The 23803-nt window shown below is 37.7% G+C and overlaps 2 protein-coding genes across 8 annotated transcripts in view; one reads left to right on the top strand and one right to left on the bottom strand.

The window, feature by feature from the left end:
* PCDH9 (protocadherin 9) overlaps positions 1–23803 on the bottom strand; it is an 800116-nt gene that overhangs the window by 142638 nt on the left and 633675 nt on the right. The window lies entirely within an intron of this gene.
* The window catches only part of LOC308187742 (uncharacterized protein), a gene marked incomplete at its 5' end in the record, with an annotated part of 533458 nt that continues 531725 nt past the window's right edge, over positions 22071–23803 (top strand). The window contains one exon of the mRNA XM_080575983.1: positions 22071–22331. Coding sequence (XP_080432109.1) covers positions 22071–22331 — 261 coding nt within the window. The remainder of the gene's footprint in view (positions 22332–23803) is intronic.

Below are 23803 nucleotides of genomic sequence, written 5' to 3'. Positions count from 1 at the left end.
ACTTCTACTGCCGACCACCTAATTGCTCCTGCAGTCTGCAAGACTGCTTAGTTTAGGTCCAGAGGAAAAACACACTTTAAAAGACGCAGATAAAATTTATCTAACTGATACATCTGATAGTAAGGAATTTTGTAATGAATTCCCAGGGTGGTTTCCATTAGCACATCCTGCTTAGATTGTGTGAGGTAGAAATGAAAGACAGCTTTACATGATAGTGTTATGAGAAATCAGAAAGCAAGATGACAAGCTGAGATATGTAATTTCAGGAAAGTGTCACTAATTTAAAAAAAAAAAAAAAGCGGGGGGGGATTTCAAACTGGTACAGTCTTAATTTTAAATGAGCATAATTATCAAAGTCTTAAATGGAAAATGTTAAGGGAACAGCAGATGAAATAAAAAGAACAAAATAAAATTCGAAGCTGAGTGTGCTATTCTCACTAACGTTACTTGAGTTTAGTCCTGGATATAATTTGGTCCCTGAGTCAGGAAAGCACTTAAGCATGTTTAAATCTACATCTATTTAGAGAAGTACTTTAGAACAGGCTCATCTTCCAGCATGCACTTTAAGAGCTAATGACTTTTGTGAAACTTAAACACAAGCTTAAAAATGTATTCATGTCATTAAAGCTTTATATTGAAAGAGACACTTCCCTGAAATGGGGCCTTTGCCATGTACCTAAGGGATGATAGTGAGAGCTAGAAATGAGAGAATACTATTGAAATGGTATTGGATACTAGATGCCTTAAAAACAGAATTGAAAAGAAAAGAACAGCAGAATTTTGGACATAAGCAGGAGTAAAAAATTGCTTTAAACTACCACATTTCTCAAATACTCATGTTTAGGAAAAGGCTCCCCTTCCTATGCTTGTCTGCAAGTACCACAGATACCTCATTGTTTTTTTTGTTTCCAGAGGACTGCTGGATATTCCTGACAGATTGTATTCATTAGTCAGTATAGGAAGCTATAAAATGATTTTCTCACCTCTGCAGCCATTACAAGACCCTTCAGGGTCTTCAGGAAAGGAAGAACCTGGTAAAACTATTTTCTTGTTTGTTTAGCAAACCCTGCAAAACATGTTTAGCCTCCTATCTCTCAGTGATCCCCCGAAATTTCCAGCCTGAGATAACAAAAAGAGGGGGAAAACTATGAAAGGAACGTGCGCTGGCTTTGAGAATAGAAAAGGTACTTAAGAAACATTAACAGTACATGAGCAGCATTAGCCAGTTCTGACCTGTATTTTTGTTTTGGGGCTGATACTGACAATAGCAGAAGACCCCAAGACTATCACTGTGTCATAATGGAGTTGTATATGAAATCTGAAGAAGGCAAATTTATCCTCTGCACAGTAGAAGGAAATGAACTGCCAAGACACAAATGATGTGTCCAAAGTGGTACTGGAAAGCTACGTGAAGAGGGAAAAAAAATATACATCAATAAAATCCAAGGTTAGCTGCAAAGGCTGAACTATTTTTCTTGGGAAGAAATCTGCCTTTTAAGCCTAAGATAAAGATAAATATAAATCAAAACATACTCATATTAGAGAAAAAACAGACATCAAACTTTTTACTATATAACTAAAATAAGTTAAATTAATACTTCTGTATACACATGAAAATATTGGAAACCAAAAGCAAAGGTGAAGTTAAACAAACAAACAAACAAAAAAAAAGAGAGAGAGAGAGAGAGAAAGGGAAATAAAAAAAATGGTTAAAAATAAGATTTTACACAGTAATGGGAAAAAAAAAAAAAAGATTTCCCAAATATAGATATCCACTCTGCTGAGTGAACCGAACAGTTTAGAAAATAAATTGTGTGCGCACTTTCTGGAAATCTCTTTTGAAATACATTAAAAAGATGATCAGGCTGAATGTCAGAAAACATATTTACAACTCCGTATTTACAAAATAAAATAAACATAAATGCAGAAAATCAATCTTTGGAAAGAAATTCTCATGCAGCATTAAACTGCCAAACATGAACATCCTACTCTTGAGCTACTGTAGATCGATTAATACAAGAGGGTATGTCTAACAGCATAATAATTCAGCAATTCATATTTTTACATATCAGTGGGACTCATCTCACCTAACCTTAGGTGTGTAACAATGACATCAGCTAGTGGGCAGCCACTGCAGGGCAACCTTCAAATGGCAATTCCTTTCTAAAATGATTTTCAAAGACAGGTAAGATCAATTTCTCCTGGAGATGTTTATTTCTATCTTTTGATAATAGAAGGAGCCTGACTAGGCTAAACTTAGATAATAAACATTTACATGACTAGAGTTAGGTGAGATAAATCTCACACTGGCCAATGACCTCACAAAACCTAACAGTTTTTGAAATTTTTTTCCACTGTAGACAGTCATTTAATTGAGTGATTTAGGCCAGATCATAGCTAATGACTAGGGTTCAGCTAGGTACTTGGGATATTTGGTCAGGAAGGCAGAATAAAACATCTAGATAGCAATACCCCTCTGTCTAGAAAAATGGTTTTCAATATGAGAACAGCTTAGAAATCTAATTTAATTGCAAAAATTGATATTGTTACTGTTATTCCATGTCCAGAATTTGGGGACTAGATTTATAACACTAACACTTCAAACAAGTGAAGGATCTAGGAACAAGAATAGTTAAAGGTGTGCATGTTCTCAGTTAGTTCTGCATACTTGAAATCTGAATCACTCTCTGCTGGTACTATCTTCTGTTACAATACAGAAAGCAAGCAGCTAATACGCTTTCAGTGAGGCAACTGACAATGTACCACGTAACAGGATGAATCTAAGCCTAATTACATAGACAACACTATCTGCAGACAACTCCTAATCCACTAAGAGGTTCACTGAAAATAGACTAATAACAAACTTAATTTTCCTTCTCTAAAAATGATAGTTCTTCAGGACCTCATTCCTTGATTAAATGAGAATGTACTTTTTCAGTGTTGTCTTGCATGAGCTGCTGTTTCAAAACTTGTTTTCCATAAACATTTGTGTAAGGAAGGAGAAATTTTTCATTAGAATCTCATAAAAGGCTCACAGTGGATTCATTTAAAACTCAGATTTTTTTTTTCCTTTATGTTTCACCTGAATTCTAAATCTTATAGTTGCAAATGTTTTCTCACCTCAGGCCTTGTCTGCAAATTGAGTCAAATCTGAAAATCTATGGTGGAAATCAGAAACAAAACAGCTTTGCTGAATTAGAACAGAATGCTGAACTGCATTATCTATTTCATACCCACTTGCTATGATTGTGGGGGTGAATCATGTGCAAAGGCTTCAGATTGGACATTTTCCTATTTTAACAGCAGAATTTTGTTAAAGCAGAAACGGGGTAAGAAAATCAGTTACTTCAGAAGGTTTATCTGGAGTATTTAATCAAAAAGAGCATTTTCAAACTTCAAAGACAGATGAATCTTACTATGAAATATGTGAGAGATGAAGATCAATATTTAAAGAAAGGCTTGTGATATTTCTAATTTTCTCAAAGACATCATTTGGAACTATTGTAATTTACTGCCAGTATTCACAAATTACCTCCATTGTGTTATAAATTAATTCTGGTAGAAATCATTCCCGACACATCGTGGGTACTTGTTTTTTTCCTTCAACAGGATATTGGGGTATAAGCAATCAACCGTTGAAACCTCCCATCAGCAACATTTAATGAACAAACAAGGCTTTACCCATTACACATTGCGTTTTACTACTATGCTCATCATCTTTTCATCATAATGAAAGGATCATAAGCACCCATTTGTTCTCTTCCACTGAAACCAACATTTTCACAATGGAAAACAAGGTTTTACAGTTTTATTATTATTATTATTATTCCTGCACACAGTAGAGACATGGCCTAAAGCACCACATAGATTAGTCTTAATTAGCTTAGTTTTGCATTCAGTTAATTGTTAGCTTTCAGCTTAATAAACTGTTTAAATAACAGACTCTTAGCTATCAAATTAGTTAAATATCTGTCTGCAATGTATTATTTGTAAATTCTAGTATGTGTACTCAAAAGCTTGAAGTATATATAGAATGTGGTCAGCTTTCTGGCAGAAAGGTGAACCTTGACTACTATCCATGCCTACCACATGTATACTCAAACACAAAAGTAAATGAAGAGCACAAATGGAGAAGTTTCTGATAAAGTGAACTAAGGATTGGAGAAGGAATCAATCTTTAATTACTAAAACCTTTAAACTGGACCTTATTACTAAAACAGAGGACAGAAAAGAATTAACCATCACCAAATACTTTTACTTCTAAAAATTCTTAGAAAAGTACCAACTACATTATTTCTTTTCACTGTGTTTCTGAAGAACTCATCAAAAAAGTTAACACTGGCAGTAAAAAATCTATAATGCATTCATTATCACACATATTCCTAACTGCGCTGCTTTCTAATCTGCATTTTTTAATTATTTTCACCCTTTTGCTCTCAAATTCCTCTCTCCTCCCAAAATCACCTCTGGCTACAAATGGTATTTCACATAGAACGCTAAAAATATGTGACCTAATGAAGAAGCTGTCCTTCAGTAGTTAATCAGCTTTAGCACTGGAATTTCACTTAAGGTTAAATATTTTACCTATGATGGTTAAAACACAAGTAGAAAAGAGTGGAAAGGAACTTCCACATTCCCCTGCTGGAGAATGTCGTTGATTGAAGACCTACAAAGCATTTACAATGTGTCAACATCTAGCTAGAAATAATCTATACTTTTGAGTCCAGCAGGCTTTGTTAACAAAATCTTGCATTCATGGACTTCCACTGCTTAGAAATTCTGGTAAAATACATTTCTGTATTTGATAACACATAAGCCGATTCACAGAAAAATTGTAAAATTCCTCATCAACAATCTCTGATTCACAAGAATTTAAATTTCATAGCACTTTTAAAGAAAAATAAAAGTTGTCAGAAAGAAAAATAAAAATTTGTCAGATCTGTTTTTATAACTAAAAAACAAAATGGTAAAAATCTATCTGCAACACATTACTGGCAAAATTATACAATTTATAACTGTGTGCAACAATAGATAAATTGTAACATCAATTAAGATTATAAGATCAGTGAGAGCATAGCAGATATTTTGAAGAATTCCCCATTGAATTTTTCTCCTAACATCTCTCTGAATTCGGTATTGCTGTTGTTGTTGTTGTTATTTGTGAGAAACTAAGTTGTGTTTTTGCAGTAGAAAACTAATCTTCTGTACTCAAAGGTAGTCGTGTAGTCACAACAAGGAGAAATGCTAAGTAGATAAGTGGACAGTAGAAGGCCTCACTGTTCCAAAATAAGGTAGAAGCTTGAGAAAAACAGGATGAGCAGTGTGAGAACAGTAAAACAAAGATCACAAGTTCTCAAAACCTAAGAAAGAAGAAAGAAAAAAAAAAGACAGAAATTAAAGGGTTGATCAAAAAAAAAAAAATGTGCATATATGATATAGAGGAACGTCGAGTAGCTTGTGAACCTGTAGTATTCAGCCAATGAGGAAACAGGGGAGGTGATCAGGTGCTGGGTAATACGGAATAAAAGGTTATGATATGTTTACTATAAAGCGCTCCTAATTGGCAGGATGCCCGCCATTGCAATTGTGAATAAAATAGCTTCACAGAAGATCCTGCCTGAAGAAAATTATTGAGATTTTTCTCACATTGTTTGTTTGTTTGTTTGTTTTGTCAGATATGAACACTTACAGTGACTTCTTATTCACTGCAGGTGACATCCATCATGTATTGTTTGCTTTGGCAACATGATTCTTCTGCACCATATGCCCTTGTTCATAACATTAATTCTAATGTTTTGTCTGGTCATAGATTAGACAGTTAACGCTTTAGGGCAGAAATCGCGTGTGTTTGAATGATTCTTATAATGAGACCTCTGAGCACTTCTTTTGCCAGTGATGTCTTTTGAATGTTCATGGAAGCAACTTTTAAAAATATCACATATAACTGCATTCTTCACTGCTTATTATGCATTTTTTCTAGTCCCCCACATAAAGAAAAGAAAAAAAAAATCAGTCTCCTAGAGTATACCTATAACTGCAGATGTCTGAAATAAACAGTAACCTTGACAAGGCTTCTGAAGGTCTATATGTTAAAGTAGAAATTTATCTGCAAATATTCATGTTTTACATTATATCTACATTTACATTAAACATGTCAACAGGAACAGATTGATCAATATGCAAATCATTATAACAGACCATCAGTTCAACAGCACTTAAGAAAAGCAAACACCTGGTGAAAAATTGGTAGATTCCTCAGAGGTCTGAGCAGTAGTGGTTGTTTTTGCAGTAAGGTGCAATGAGATGACAGAGAAAATCTCCAACAAATCACAATTCATAACAATTTAGATTTAAAAAACAATGTATGAAAACTGTCCTCAATGTCATCCTAAAGTCAATGCATGAAATTATGATATTATTATGTCTTTATCACTAATTATTTTTAAAGAATCAGTTATTTATCTAAAAATCGGGGAAAAAAAGGTGTGGAAAATAGTCTGCATTAATCCAATATTATATCGCTCCAGTTTTACACAAGATTAATTCATGACAAACTTATAGAAAAGATTGATTAATTAATAGCAACTGGATCTCACAGTTTTTCAGAAGACTTACATCATATAAAACTCTTTCTTCCTCCAGATACTCTCAAGTGCTTCAGAAGTTGTTTCAAAGCAATATTAATAGTTCTGTGAGTAATTGCTGCTTGAGGGAGACTGAAAATGGACCTTTCTGGGAACAAAGCTATAAATGATGTTACATTCTTTCACTCTGTATAATCAAAAGGGGTTAGATATTAAAAATATACTTCCCAAGAAAGCTGAATTACACAGAAATAGAAATACTCATTCAAAATGTGTTTCTGGGCTACATTTTTAGCTCCTCTTTATAGGAATGATTATGGAAATAACTTTGCTGAAAAGCCCCAAGGAGAAAGTAGAGCACAAAGCTGTGTGTTTAAATGAAAATGAATTTAAACATGAAATATTGGAGCTGTTGTCATTCAACACTTCGGCAATAAAATAATATTTTATAAAAGCTTTTCAGATCTTCCAGTAAAGGAATAATATGTCTCTGATTCACACAACAGTTGTTAGCTCATAAAGTTCAGATGTAAATGTACTAAGTTCTTTTCCTCTCTTATTTCCACCACAAAGAAAAAATATAATTATATACAGCTTTAAGATCTGATCAGTGTGCAACCCCTGTTTATCCTTTGCAAAATAACTTTGCTACATCTCATGTATCCATCTTCTCCTGTAATTAATCTAAATACATTCAAATAAATAAGAAAGCAAAAGAAAATAGAACTTGCATGTTAGGAATGAATCGTTGTCTGGCTTTTACCTACTTTACAGTTTGATGTTAAAACTCCTGCTGTGTATGTACTTTACTGACATAGTTTTACCACATGGTGTTATACAGCCATAATACATCAGTATTTCACTCATGTGCCAGTATCTGTCTCCTACTTGATTAAGGACATAAATTATCAGAGTAATGACTGGATCTTATTTATTTATTTATTTATTTCATGTGAAACACCTGGACAGTAATGACAACAAAAATGAAGGAATAGAAGTCTTCACCTGAAAGTTTTTGATACTCAAATGACAGCAAAACAAACCTCTAAGGTTATGACTGAACTCATAACTTAAATATCCTGGGACTGTTCTCTGACATGGAGATCAACCAGCATGGAACAGGTTGTGTTGCTGCTATTAATTCTTTTGCTCTCCAAAATAATCAGGTCAGGCACATCTGAACTGCCTGCTGGGTCTTTGCTCTGCTGTAACCACTGGACTGTGCCCAGGAGCTACTTGGAAGAGTTTTATCTGACCTGGACCAAAACCATGTGAGGGACAAATCTAACCTTTTAACAATGTAGACACTTCAGTTTCAGTGGCTGGAAACATTCCGTGGAGCTGTTTTAGTTAGTATATACATAGCCCGTATTGTCACTAGAGTTTTGCTATTGATAGTCAACTTATGGGGAAGGTATTTCAGTGACATGCTTATGAACAGAGCTCTAATATAAAAGATAGAACTCTTAGGAAAGCATTGAACAAATTTCAAGTCTTATGAAGCAAAAGGTCTTTACAGAATATGATAAGGAAAAGACACCTGAAGTCTCTAGCAAAAGAAAATGCACAAAATAAACATTCTTAAGTTTATAAAATTTTACAGATAAAATATATATTTAAGTCACTAAGTAATTTCTTACATATTATACTGATTATATCTTTACATTAAAATAATCAAATTTAATTTAGGGGGAAAAAAAAAAAAAAAAGAAAAAAAAAAAAGCACTTACAACAATTTATGAAGCCAAGATACCCTAAGCTATACGCTGACCCTTTATGCTGACTTTACATTTTTAAACAAATGAAAATACACTCCAATTTCTGTGGCAACTATTTAAGATATAAAGTGGCATGCTGACAGTAGTATTGCCAAACACAGCAAATATTACCAACATTACAAAGCATACCAACATATCTGTGCTAATAGGCTTGTCTACAGACTAGTCAAATACATACAAAGTAAAATATATTAAGTTCAAATTTTATCTATAATTATATATAAAAATAGACTTCTATTTATAGGAGATTTTTGCATCAAATAACACTTTATATATATTATATTTATATATTATTTATATATATATTATTGGAATACAATACAGGTATGATTTTTTTTTTTTTTAATAAAGAAAATTCCAAGTTCATCAAAAATCAGAAACAAAATGTGTTAAAAGTAACACACTGAACATTGTAAAAAATCTTCAGGAGGTTCTATACAAATCAATAAAATCAATTTTTAAAGGTAACTTGATTACTTATGGAATGTCATTATAACCATAAAATATTGTTTAGAAAAAAAATAAAAATAAAAATAAAAATAAAAATAAAAATAAAAATAAAAATAAAATAAAAATAAAAATAAAAATAAAAATAAAAATATAAAAATGTTTGCCTGCTTATGTCCAAAGAAATGGTTCCACAAACAAAAACGTCAATTTTTCTTCTTCCCTTCCCCCATAGTAAAATAAAACAATCTAAACTACTTCTATGTAAGTAATTTAGTTCTTCCATTTGAATAAATAAATAAGTAAATAAAATATTCAATTTATTTTATATTAAAAATGTGAAAGCAACTTTCCTTCATGTTTACACAATAAGGAAAAGTAACAAGTCCTTGGCCAAGTTGTCCTCTTGTAGCTGTGCTGTAGGACATGCAGAAATTCCATTTTGACCTCTTTTAACTTCCAGAACATAAATGGAACAGTACATGTTCAATCAAAGTGATTACATTACCTGAGGCTTCCCTCTCAAATCTGCAGCTGCTAGCTGGAAAGCAGTGAAATGAGGTCATGAGGATAAACACAATGACTTCCAGAGCTACAGAAGCACTCCTGTATGTTCTCCCACTGACAAACTCTCAACTGGCAAATATTTCCTTTTGATCAGATGTTCCAATACCAGCAGATAAAATTTGTTTTGCCTATAATAAGCTGGACCTGCTCTGGCCATTCACATTATAGTTGAAAGGAGGTTGGGTACAGCACATATGCCCACACAAAAGAATTGCACAATCAAAGTTCAGGTTGGCAGGGATATCAGCAGGTCTCTACCACCCTCGTGCTCAAAGCAGCATCAGCTATGAGATTAGTCAAGGCTGTTCAGGTCTTTACCCAGTCACAACCTCCAGGGATGGGACTGCACTCCAGGAAGCCTGGGCTTGACTATATTCATGGTGAAAAGATTTCTCCTTCTATCCATATATTCATATCCATATACTATATGCAGATATGCCTACATTGTTTGCCTGGTAAATCTAGCTTCGCATATGCAGACAAATTGCATATGAACTGCATATGTGGTCTCACATTAGGTTGCTGTGCACTTGCAGCTGGACATTGCTGTCCAGGCTCCATGCACTCATGTCTTAGATCTTAGCCATGAAAAAATAATCCCTTGTTGAGAACTAACAGTATTTGAAAATGTATAACATATGCTATGATTAAAATGCTAGACAACTTTTTATCATCTATAGAATTAGTTTCAGAACAACAGGAAGCATTTCACTTCATGAGATGTGAATACATAAGGATGTTGAGGCATGATCCCACAAGATAGTTTCGTCTGGAACCTACACTTAAAAGCAACTTTACATTTTCTAGCTATTAAAAGTTACTCTTATAAAGAGAAGATGGTTGTTCAGTTGTTATTTTTAAGTTCTTTATAGATGATGAAAAGACTCTGTCAGAAACTAAATTTTACTTTTGAGTATTTTAGAATGTATTAAAACATTTTATGATACAGCTCCTAAATTAGAGAAGTGTATGTGCTCAGATTTCTAGCATCAGTGAAAGATTACCTGACAACGAAGAAATAGTGACAATTAATTTGGTTATAAAATTAACTTTTAGCTAAAAACAGCCCTAGGCAAAGCAGAGGAGAAATGAAGAAGGATTATAAAGACACAAATATATTCAATTAACTGACTTCAAATCTTGTTTGGGGGAAATAAAATTAATACATCCTGATCCAGTTATATCCACAGATAAACAAACAAACAAACAAACAAAAACCACCACACCTTTAAAGACTTGTAAACTCTGCAGGAATTGCAGTTTGGCAAAAATGAAAATGGCTTAATTATCTGAGAAGTATCATCTAGATCAAAGGTATTGGATTGTGTGTTTGAACGCTTTAGAAATCTTTTTAGGAAATAGTCTAATGTTTTATCTTAAAATCCCGGCTCTTTGAATTTTTAAAAAACTTGTTGAATTTACTTAGTCCATTTCTACATCAAATGGAAAAATTATTTTCCTTGTGCAAACAGACTTGGGCAGTTTATAGAAACCCATTAAATATCATTTCTGCTAAGGCTGAGATTTAAATTAATTTCAGTTATATGCATAAAGATTTATGGACTGAAGTTCAGAGAGCAAAGATGTATTGAAATGCATTGAAACTGATAATATGCACCAGTTCCAATACTAAGTCAAAGTTAAAAATAATTGAGAGCAATGAGAATTTTGAGAAGAGTGGAAATTTCTGTTTCAGAGAAAAATACATGCAATGGTATGGGAAATGGTGACATTTTGTTGTTGTTTTTTTTCCCGGTATTCCTTAGAACATTGTTCCATAGTCCCTGATGTTGTTGCTAAAATTTGGTTGTTAAGAGCTTCCATAAAAAGAAGGCCAAAATGAATATTGTTTGATTATTATAAACCATTTTAAAAAGGAGAGAGCAGTACAGTTTGGGACTACTTTAACATTCACCACAAGATTACATAACAAGTTGTACACTCTTGTATGTATCATTAAAAAACATTTGCAAAGCCTGTCTGAGCACTATCACCAGCCAAATATCAAGAGGTGATCACTGAAAGATTAAAAGCGTACCTTTTTTTTTTTTTTTTTTCTAGACAAGCATGGCAAGTGCGACAACTGAAGACTGAAGAAAAAGGAATTTTTTATTTTTTTTTTTTTTGTTCCCCACCTCCCCAACTACAGTGTCATCACACAGTCATAAAACAAAACTGTCTTTTCTCTGAACGTCCATGGAAGGGTTCTGAACTCTGTACCCTGCCACAGCTCCAGCCAGTATCGTTGTTCAAGACATTGGTATGCCAGTTACAGAATATTATAGAGAACGTACAATGCTATGCATAAACATGAAATGTGCTGTCCTGCCCTTCACATTTACTCTAGACTCACCACTTTTCTGAGGAAAAGCATAAAAAGCGGCCCATATTCCTCCACCATCTGAATGAGAATATTCATTGCTCTGCTGAGAGATATTGAAGCACCCGGTTCTATAAAATACATGGAAACAAACTAATCTGAAAACCTCCATAGTCTGTATTAACACATTTCCTTCATGGTCTTTGGGATGTCATCTTACCTTCTTTCTTCTCTGACAGAAGCATTTAGCTTTGATGAATCACAGAATCAAAGAATCGTCTAGGTTGGAAGAGACCTCCAAGATCACCTAGTCCAACCCATGACCTAACACTAACAAGCCCTTCACTAAACCATATCACTAAGTTCAACATCTAAAAGTCTCTTAAAGACCTCCAGGGATGGCGACTCAACCACTTCCCTGGGCAGCCCATTCCAATGCCTAACAGCCTTTTCAGTAAAGAAGTTCTTCTTAATTGACAACCTAAACCTCCCCTGGTGCAACTTTAACCCATTCCCCCTCGTCGTGTCACCAGGAACGTGGGAGAACAGACCAACCCCCACCTCTCTACAGCCTCCTTTAAGGTATCTATAGAGAGTGATAAGGTCGCCCCTGAGCCTCCTCTTCTCCAGGCTGAACAACCCCAGATCCCTCAGCCGCTCCTCGTAAGACTTGTTCTCCAGACCCCTCACCAGCTTCGTCGCCCTTCTCTGGACTCTCTTGAGCACCTCCATGTCCTTCTTGTAGCGAGGGGCCCAAAACTGAACGCAGTACTCGAGGTGCGGCCTCACCAGAGCCGAGTACAGGGGGACAATCACCTCCCTAGCCCTGCTGGCCACACTGCTTCTTATACAGGCCAGGATGCTGTTGGCCTTCTTGGCCACCTGAGCACACCGCTGGCTCATATTCAGCTGCCTATCAACCAGTACTCCCAGGTCCTTCTCTGCCAGGCAGCTTTCCAACCACTCATCTCCCAGCCTGTAGCTCTGCTTGGGGTTGTTGCGCCCCAGCTGCAGGACCCGGCACTTGGCCTTGTTGAACTTCATACAGTTGACCTCAGCCCATCGCTCCAGCCTATCCAGATCCCCCTGCAGAGCCTTCCTGCCCTCGAGCAGATCGACACACGCACCTAACTTGGTGTCATCTGCAAACTTACTGCGGGTGCACTCGATCCCCTCATCTAGGTCATCGATAAAGATATTAAAAGAGGACTGGCCCCAGTACTGAGCCCTCCAGTGACTCCACTAGTGACCGGCCTCCAACTGGATTTGACTCCATTCACCATGACTCTTTGGGCCCAGCTATCCAGCCAGTTTTTAACCCAATGAAGTGTACACCAGTCCAAGCCCCGAGCAGCCAGTTTCTTGAGGAGAATGCTGTGGGAAACGGTGTCAAAAGCCTTACTGAAGTCAAGGTAGATCACATCCACAGCCTTTCCCTCATCCACTAAGCGTGTCATTTTGTCATAGAAGGAGATCAGGTTAGTCAAGCAGGACCTGCCTTTCATAAACCCATGATGACTGGGCCTGATCGCCTGGTTGCCCTGTAAGTGCCGCGTGATGACACTCAAGATAATCTGCTCCATGAGCTTCCCTGGCACTGAGGTCAAGCTAACAGGCCTATAGTTCCCCGGGTCTACCCTCCGACCCTTCTTGTAGATGGGCGTCACTTTTGCTAGCCGCCAGTCAACTGGGACCTCCCCTGACAGCCAGGACTGCCGATAAATGATGGAATGCGGCTTGGCCAGCTCCTCCGCCAGTTCACTCAGTACCCTCGGGTGGATCCCATCCGGCCCCATTGACTTGCGTACATCTAAGTGCTGTAGCAGGTTGCCAACCATTTCCTCGTGGATTATGAGGGCCACATCCTGCTCCCCATCCCCTTCCACCAGCTCAGGGTACCAGGTATCCAGAGAACAACCGGTTTTGCCGCTTAAGACTGAGGCAAAGAAGGCATTAAGCACCTCAGCCTTTTCCTCATCTTTTGTGACTAAATTTCCCCCCGCATCCAGTAAAGGATGGAGATTCTCCTTAGTCCTCCTTTTTTGTGTTGATGTATTTATAAAAACATTTTCTGTTATCTTTAACGGCAGCAGCCAGATTGATCTCCAGATGAGCTTTGGCCTTTCTAATTTTGTCCCTGCACAGCCTCGCAACATCCTTATAGTCCTCCTGAAGGCTGGGAAACATTTCCATGCTTGACTTCTACTAGGGAAAACTGGAAATAAACTTTGTTTTGTTGCCAAAACTGACAATACCATTCCCTTTAGAAATCAACAACCCAATAAGAGGTCAACTGTGTGAAACACTCTTCTGTATAGAAATAAATAAATGATTGAGAAGAAAATGGGAAATACCATGAAATAAAGCAACTTGCCAGCCATATGTTCTTAGCTAAAGATGTATTGGCATGGCATATGCCAGCTCAAAATCAGCTCTTCATTTCCAGACAACAGGGATTTGATTTTTTTTTCTTTTGACTGTGCTGAATATTTTAGAGTTGGAAATAATCCTGTTACAGGGATAATATTCTTAAAACTCTGAAGGATGTTATTATTCACTGATTTTAAATGGAGACACTCACCCAATAGCAGAGTACAGAATTCTGACTCTGTATTAGGGTACAAGTATATTGTGTTACCCCATTCTTGGTTTGTACAGAGAAATGGAGAACTTGTAATTCATTCAAGCCACAAAAAAAGTAATCAAAATTCCTGGAGATATCTGACTTCCTGGGAAGATTACCTTACAGGAGGAAAAAGATCTTTAACAATAAGCACTCTGAAATTATCCCCTTCAATCTGGATATATAATTGGCATAGGTTAATAGAGTTTACAGTGTTTTCAGTAGTACGATAAATTACGATATTTTCAAATTCACTTGTATAGAGAGACTGGAAAAGAGAGCCCAGAATTGCAGACTCTATAGTAATACTATTCAGTTAGATACTATCAGATGTGAAAAATAAAATAAAATAAAATAAAATAAAATAAAATAAAATAAAATAAAATAAAATAAAATAAAATAAAATAAAATAAAATAAAATAAAATAAAATAAAATAAAATAAAATAAAAAAGCCTATTATTTTAAATAATATTAGTAGTATTTTAAATGGAAGCAAATGCTTTATAGTATATAAGACAACTGGAATTGAATTAATTATACCAAAATTAAATATCTACATCTGAGCTAATTGCCTTAGGTACTTTTTATACTGAATGAAAAATATGTTTATATAGCATATAATTCATTTCAACCTTAAGAAGCCATCTAGAATAGGTCAAATTAATTATGCCCTAAAATGGCATCTTTCTGTTAAATGTAAAGGCTGGCGATTTCTGATGCATGTGCATACAACATAAATATCTATAGGTATGCAAAATGAATTCTGTTCAAAATGACAAAATAAACAAGACCCCATTGGATCGTATATAATAATGTTATTTAACATATATAACCATAACAGTTGTAACAATCTGATATACTGAAACAATTTGGTTTTGATTACTCTTAGGTACATCCACTGGTGATTAAAATAAATAAATAAATAAATAATGTCCTTATTCCCCTCTCCTTGCGTTCTGAATGAAATTGTGCTACACAAACCTTTGACAACGTGTCTTATGTGCCAGTATTTTAAAACTACTGAAGCTCCCAACTATTTCTATCTTCCACTTTAAAATTGCAGTAAATTAAACAACAGTTCTGAAGTTGTCTTTAAGTAGCTATAATTAAATCTTCACTCCTAATGATGCTGTCCATTCCAAGGACAAATTCAATATGGTAAGAGGCGTTAGAAAGGAGAATTATAAAATCCTACGGCTTGGCACACAGCCATATGTAAAGGGCATACATTAACACTTCAACAGTTTCTGCAGGAGTTTTTGGAAGAGAGTCAGACTGGAGAGGATATAAATGAGACACAGCAAAAGGTATAACCACCTTTTTTTTTTTTTTTAATGTTCCCACATCCCTCAAACTGTTTTTTATCTTGAAAATAAATTTTTGTTTTGTCAGAGGAAGATCAATCAAATACTGCTTTTTCTAACACATTCTCAGGCAAACTTTAACAAAACTGTAATCAGAGAATTACAAAGGTATTTTCAGGGAAAAAAAAAAAAAGTCAGTTTGAAAAGAATAAAAAGCATGAAAGTTTGTAACTGGGGAGACACCTTGGAATGTAAAAGAGGTAACAAAGCAGCACTCTGACCCCAACATAACACTGACAGAAGTCATTGCACCATCATCTCAACCTCCACTTAGGCCTGATGAAGCCCCCTCCCCATGTGAGGGTGTGAGCAGTTGCACTTCAGGTAGTGGGATGACACCACAGGGTGCCACACACTAGGACCCACACCTGGGAGTACCTGTGTGAGCCCATGGAATCTCTCCCACAGGCAGTAGGTTGTAAGGAGCAGAATGGGTACAGGATACATAAAGCAAGCACACCTGCAGTCCCAATGGGAGTTTTGTATCAATGGGTGAACCCACACTCACAGATGTGGGGGCACATGGTGTGCACATACTGTGGGCTTGTGCATACGCAGTTAGAGCTTCCTGGGATTACTGGAGGGAGGTTAGAACTGTGTAGATGTGAGTTCACATTTCATAGATATCCAGTATTTTGCTTTATCAGGCGTACTGCTGATACTGATCCTGAATGTATAGTTCTCCAATTGTCCCATGAATAACATATAATTCAAAAATTGATAAGCCACTTTGATCCAGACTTGGTTTCACAGAATCACAGAACGATTGAGATTGGAAGGGATCTCTGGAGGCCACCTGGTCCAACCCTCCTGCTCAAGCAATGACACCCACAACAGGTTGCCCAGGACAATGTCTTTTGAAGATCTCCAAGGAGGGAGACTCCACCACCCCTCTGGGCAATCCGTTCAAGTGCTCAGTCAACCACACAGAAAGAATTGCTTCCTGATATTTAGACAGAACCTCTTGTGTTCCAGTTTCTGCCCATTGCCTCCCTCACTGGGCACCACTCAAAAGATCCTGGCTTCATCCACATTGCATCCTCCTTTCAGCTATTTATACACATTGACAGGATCCTACCTAAGCTAGAGAAACTTTTCTAGGCTAAACAGTCCCAGCTTATGGATTTAACACACATGAACGGAGCAGTTCTTCCCTGCCATGGTTGTCACATTTAAGATTAAAATTACAGTTCTGATAAAATCCTTTTATTAATTCCTACCTACCATCTACCTAACTATTGCCCAGGAAGATCACACAAGACTGAAGACCTGTAAACTAGATCATCTCTTAGGAAGATCAATGTGCAGCTTGATGGGCATTTAATCTAGTAAATCAAAATTGTGCCAAGAAACAGTGAGGACATCTACAAGACAGCAGTACTGAATGAGTAAATACCAACTGCAGCATGAAAATATTTTTGTTTAAATCTTTTCATGTACACTTTAAGATAAATAATTTTGCTTATGTTATAATGAATTATTGTTCTCACTCAAAATCTGGCAATACCAGGAGCACACATCATAGCAAAAATCATTGCTGTGGAAGCCAATTCAAACATGTAATAGTGATGCTCCTCAACTTTGAATTTTATAAATGATTGAACAGATTAATTGATTTGAGACAACCTTTAACTTTTTTTTTTCCTTGTATGAACCTTATATTTATGCCAAAGTATTTATGAACTGCAACCATGATCGTGATTTCTATGATGGCAATTTCTATGATGGCATTTCATCTAAAAACTCTGCCTGATGATATGGAGATATGATTATAAAGATAAAAAGTGACTTTTATCATTCAATTTGTCAAATGGCAATCTATCTAATATTTTATTTTATATTGTATCAGAATTCATGAACAGTAACAATACTGTTGTCATCTATTAGACGTGCAAAAACATTGTCTTTTTCTTCCATCAGACTCAAAAAAAAAATTTTCCTTCCAAACTTTTTCTTACTTAATAGCTAATAAAAATGTAATGTTGCTTCATAGATCATTTCATTTGATATGTTGGCACAAATGAAATTAGATTATATAGAAAAATAAAAACAACAGCATTATTATACATGCTGTTTATACACATAATATCAATGTTTAAATATTTCAGACCTTTTTTTTTCCTTAGAAAATAAACAAACAAAAATTGTGTTCATTTTCTTTTTTTTTTTTTGTTTGTTTTGTTTTGTTTTGTTTTGTTTTTCCCCCATAGAAGATTCTGTCAAAATCAGTCTGATGTTGATAAAAACTGTTTAGCTGAAATGTCAGATTTTGAATTTGGCTTCTTTCCTCTCTTGAGCAGAAGGTGGAGAAATATGATGTTATATTAAATAATTATTTCTCTTTTGCTCATGTATAGACATTTGCCAGTGATAAGATGCTTTGGGGAACCACTGCAATGTAAATTTGGACAATGTTTCTCCAAAACCTCTGCCAATTTATCCTTCAATATCTGACATTGAAGTCAGGGAGTTTATTCTGAATGCACAAGTTAGTCTACTGATTTGGCCATCATATATTTCAGGTGAATTAATCACTACACAGAGCAGTACTTGGAGCAGTAAACGATCCTTTCTATAACTTATGCCTTGCAATGCTTTCCAGTTTTAAAGTGTTTCATTTTTACTTGAGAAGTAAATGATTTTCCTTAGTGGAACTTGAATCTGTCTTGTAGGTGAAAGGAAGCCCTGTCAAGGTAGAAATTGAGTGAGTAAATAACACAACCGCAAGTCTGAGCGTTATATAAATGCAGCATTGCTATTTATTTTAACTATTTTTAAGTGTCTACACAAACTTTTATAATTGTTTTAAAAGGTAATTGACTGGATGGTTTAGGCAAATATTTTAGAGGAGGTTGAGTGGAGTTAGTGAAATTAATATACATCTAAAAACGGAGAAGTTGTGTTATTTCACTTGCTTTTCTTCTACTAGCTATTTTCGAATCTGCAGTTGACTTTCTAACACAAATTGGAGTATTGACTGGCCATATAAATACTTGCCCTCATTATTCTACTCTCACAAATTAACTAGCGAGTGCCTCCAGTTATCTAAATAAGGAGTTGATTGATTGTATAGGAATAATTAATCAAGCTAGAGCTGATATGATCTCCAGCCATGTCAGAACTTTCTTTTCTCATTATGCTTACCTAGTGCAGAATTTAAATGTACAGCCTGTGACAAAAGGTAATTTTTTTTTTTTTTTTGAGAGAGGTTTCTACAAGTCAAATTACAAGGAGGAAGTCAGATTTCATTGTAATAAGACTTTAAATGAGTCCAATTACATTTTAGATCAAACAGTCTTGTTTCAAATATTGTTCTGCCTGTCTGGCAGTATTTAATGGAAGCCAACATCGAATTTAGAGCACAGGGAAATAATATGCCAACTTTGCTGTCTTGAATCAGTAAAAACAGGCACTCTTAGTGGACAGGCACTTAAATGCATGTAATGCAGAAGTCAAAATGCTGTTACAACTGTATTTCTCCTTAACAACAAGTAGACATAGCAAGCAATATAATGCATTTTGCTGCAGCAACTCATTTATCATGAACAAGCTTACTGTCCTTCACCTTTCACCTTCTCCAGGTACACACACACTTAAAGAAAAAAAATAAAATAAAATAAAAACACAAAACCCAACTTTTTAACTGCAAAAGCATGAGTTACAACACAGCATTTCTTTGTTCGACAAAATACATTATACTCACTGTGACTGTATAAAGTCCCCAGACTTTTGCACAGCACCTTAGCTAGGAAAAGTACAACAGAAGGGATCTTCTAAACCATCAAATTCAGCCTACTGCAATGACAGTCGCTACTTGTTAGTCTTTCTTGACACACATTCTTGGTCCTATCTGGCATTTCAGTACAGATGTTATTATAGAGAACCTGAATTATCTAGCTTCTCCTCTCGACATGCTAGAAATGAAACATGAAGAGAAAGCCTTTAACAGGGCCATCATAATCTTGTGACAACAGAGAGACTGAGAGCTAACCCAGCTACTTCTGAAGTGTAGATGAGTGCCTGCTTTCATCAATAATTATGTAAGAAGTCTATAAGCATGAGATACTGACCTTAACACCTTAATTAGGTGCCTAACATTAGATGTTAACCCAAACACTAAAGAATTTCCAATGCATCCAGAAATACAACACTACTGCTGTAAATAAAACATAAAAAAAAAAGCTTTTGATTCATAATTAAGAGTAGTTCCTATATTTGCATGCTTCAGCAAAATTTCCGTAGATAAGTTTGATGCCTTGAGAATTTTTCAGTGTATCGGTGGCAGAAACAAAGGATTTGTTAATTGCATATGAATCAGCTTTAAGCTGATTCTTAGGTTGTTAAAAGAATACAAGTCTTAGCTTTCCTCCAGCATACAACAGAAAACTTACACTTTTCCCCTTTGAAAACATTAAGCATGTATTTGTAGTAAAGAGGAAAGATCTGGATTCTGTACTTCACACACAGGTGAATATATCTGAAAAGTGTTTGACATTAAAACACAATTGTAACAAGGAATGTCACAGAGGCTGTTTGAAAGCAATGCTCTTAGTTTTTGATGGCATATCTTTAACAACTATTTAAGATTTACATCAAAAGGAATATCACACAAATCTGCAACATTGCCCAACTGGGAATATAAATGGTCATCTTGTTTCACTCATAGATGAGCACCGTTGGCAGTGGAGAAATGTATTACCTTATTTCCAGTGATAGACCATTATCAAATGCAACCAGATGCTCATTTCACTTGCCAATGTCATATTTGAAGACTGTAATGATGATGGCTAGTTTTCTACTTAAGGAAAAAATAGGTTTTATTCACCTCAAAGTTGCTTATTCCAGGGTGCGCTCCAATTTTGCACAGTGGTCCATTTCCACTCTGAGTGCAGAATTTCTTCAAAATAGACCACAACTTACTGGAGGACTTAGCTACCACAGAAAATTGGCCTGGTAGTTCTCTATAACTTAATTCCCAAGAGGAAGGTAAATACAGGTGGTCGGTTCCAAGGCAGGCGCGTTCTGCAGCTGACCGGGGGATGGCAGCAAACAGGCGCTTTTCTGCATCGAGGCCACTCTAGGCAGGCAAGGGAGCCGCCAGGGCCTGGCAGCGCTCCGAGAGTGGCTGACAAGGCGTGGGTGGAGCCAGCAGCGCCCCCTCTGTGCAAAGGCAGCCCGAGGGAAGCGCGAGCGACCAGGGCATGGTGCAGCAGTCTGCTCAGCAGTTCGCGCAGGGAGGGCGGAGGATCCCCCTCACCTACCGGCTACCTCACAGACGGCAAACCCAGTCTTGGTCACCACCAGCTGGCTAGCGCTCACCAAAGCGCTCACCAGAAAGACTGTGGCAACCCAGACCGAGTGCCTGCCCAAAGATGCGGCTGTTCAGGTCTCTGGCTGCAGGGAGTGCCTGAGCCTGTTGCTATGGTGGGTGACAGAGATACTGCATGTGTGAGGTGAGAGCAGGTGGAGGATTTCATCACCCTGGTGGCAGAGTTCAAGGGGGAGGTGGAGAGATTAAGAACCATCAGGCAGTGTGAGCAGCAGTTAGACTGGTGGAGTCACTCCCTGCCATGCCCGAGAGAAAGGCACCAGGGCAATACACCACAAATAGTTACGGACCCCCTGCCCTGTCACTGTCAGGCAGAGAGATGGGACCTGAGAGATGGAGAGGAATGGAAACAGGTCCCTGCTTGGTGTCACAGGCGAGCCCCATCCCTACTTGCCTTGCCTTCCCAAGTGCCCTTACACAATAGGTTTGAGACCCTGGAGCTTGAGGGACAGGGTGGTGAGGAAGTGGGGGAAAGTCCACACAGAAGGTTGTCTAGGACAAGCAAGTCAACTCCACGCCTCAAGACTTCCTCCACCAAGAAAGAAAAAAGGGTAATGGTCATAGATGACTCCCTTCTGAGGGGAACAGAAAGCCCCATATGTTGGCCAGACCTTACTGGTAGGGAAGTCTGCCGCCTACTGGGGCCTAGGTCAGGGACATTACAAGGAAACTTCCTGACCTTGTTCGCCCCTCCGATTATTACCCCTTAGTGATAATTCAGGCTGGCAGCGATGAAGTTGCTGAGAGATACCTGAAGGCTATCAAAAGGGACTTCAGGGGATTTGGGAGGTTACTGGACGGCGTGGGTGTGCAGGTGGTGTTTTCCTCTATCCCTTCAGTGGTAGAGAGGGATACTGAGTTGACCTGGATCAATACATGGCTGAGAGGCTGCTGCCATCACAGGATATTATTTTTATTTTTTTATTTCTTTTTACCATGGGGAGATTTAGTTGGCACCTGGCCTGATGGCTGCCGATGGGTCCCACCTGTCTCAAAGGGGGAAGTGGATTCTAGTCCAGGAGCTGGCAGGGCTCATTGAGAGGGCTTTAAACTAGGTATGAAGCTGGAAGCCATTGTGCTACAGGCAAACTATGACCTAGTCACCATCACTGAAACATCATGGGACCACTCCCACGACTGGAGTGCTGCAATGGATGGCTACAAACTCTTCAAAAGGGATGGGCAACAAAGGAGGGGCGGTGATGTGGCTGTCTATATTACAGAGTGTTTCAATGCTGTTGAGCTAGGGGTTAGGAATAATAAGATAGAGTCCTTGTGGATAAGGATCAGGGGGTTGGCCAACAAGGTGGACATCCTGGTGAGGGTCTGTTATAGACTGCCAAACCAGGATGAAGAGACAGATGAGGCATTCTATAAACAGCTGGTAGAAGTCGCTCAATTGCCAGTGCTTGTTCTCATGGTGGACTTTAACTTCCTGGACATATGCTGGAAATATAATACAGCCCCGAGGAAGCAGTCTAGAAGGTTCCTGGAATGCATGGAAGATAGCTTCCTGACTCAGCTGGTTAGTGAGCATGCCAGAGAGGGTGCCCCACTAGACCTGCTGTTCATGAACAGAAAAGGAGTGGTGGGAGACGTGGTGGTAGGGAGTAGTCTTGGGCAGAGTGACCATGAGTAGATTTCTGTATCCTTGGTGAAGTCAGGAGTCGGGTCAGTAAAACTGCTACCTTGGACTTCCGGAGGGCTGACTTTGAATAATTCAGGGTGTTGGTAGGGCAGGTCCCTTGGGAGTCAGTCCTGAAGGGCAGAGGGGTCCAGGAAGGCTGGACGGTCCTAAAGAAGGAAGTCTTAAAGGTGCAGGAGCGGACTGTCCCCATGTGTCGTAAGATGAGCCAGCAGAGAAGAAGACCAGCGTGGCTGAACAGGGAACTTTTGCTGAGTGTCTGGGAGAAAAATAGAGCTTCTATCCAGTGGAAGAAGAGACAGACAATTCGGAGAGAGTACAAGGAAGTTGCTAGCATGTGCAGAGAGAAAATCAGGAAGGCCAAAGCCCAGTACAAGCTCAACCTGGCTATGGTTAAAGATAACAAAAAATGTTCTTATATCAATGGCAAGAGGAGAGCCAAGGACAATCTCCATTCTTTACTGGATGCAGGGGGAACATGACTCCTGAGGATAAGGAAAAGGCTGAGATTCTTAATGCCTTCTTTGCATCTGTCTTTACTAGCCAGACCACTTATCCTTGGGGTACTCAGCCTCCCAACATGGAAGTCTGGGATGGGGAGCAGAAGAAATCCCCCACAGTTCAGGTGGAAAAAGTTAGACTCGTTAATGTGACACCATATATAAGAAGGGTCATAAGGAGGACCCAGGAAACTACAGGCCTGTCAGCCTGACCTCGGTGCCAGGAAAGGTGATGGAACAGGTCATCTTGAATGCAATCACACAGCATGCGTAGGACCACTGGGGATCAGGCCCAGTCGACATGGGTTCATGAAAGGCAAGTCCTGCCTGACCAACCTCATCTCCTTATATGACCCACCTGGTGGATGAGGGAAAGCCCACTGACGTAGTCTACCTAGACTTCAGCAAGGCCTTTGATACTGTCTCCCGCAGTATTCCCCTGGAGAAGCTGACAGCCGATGGCTTGGACAGGTACACTCTTTGCTGGGTTAAAAACTGGCTGAATGGCTGGGCCCAGAGAGTAGTGGTTGAATGGAGTGAAATCCATCTGGCAACTGGTCATCAGTGGTGTTCCCCAGGGATTGGTGTTGGGTCGCTTCCCTTTGATATCTTTATTGATGATATGGATGAGGGAACTGAATGTAC

This window comes from Anser brachyrhynchus (genome assembly GCF_964034855.1).
Source record: "Anser brachyrhynchus genome assembly, chromosome: 1".
Taxonomy (NCBI): Eukaryota; Metazoa; Chordata; class Aves; order Anseriformes; family Anatidae; genus Anser; species Anser brachyrhynchus.
The sequence above is the reverse complement of the archived record's forward strand: the minus strand, read 5'-3'. Positions and strand labels throughout refer to the sequence as shown.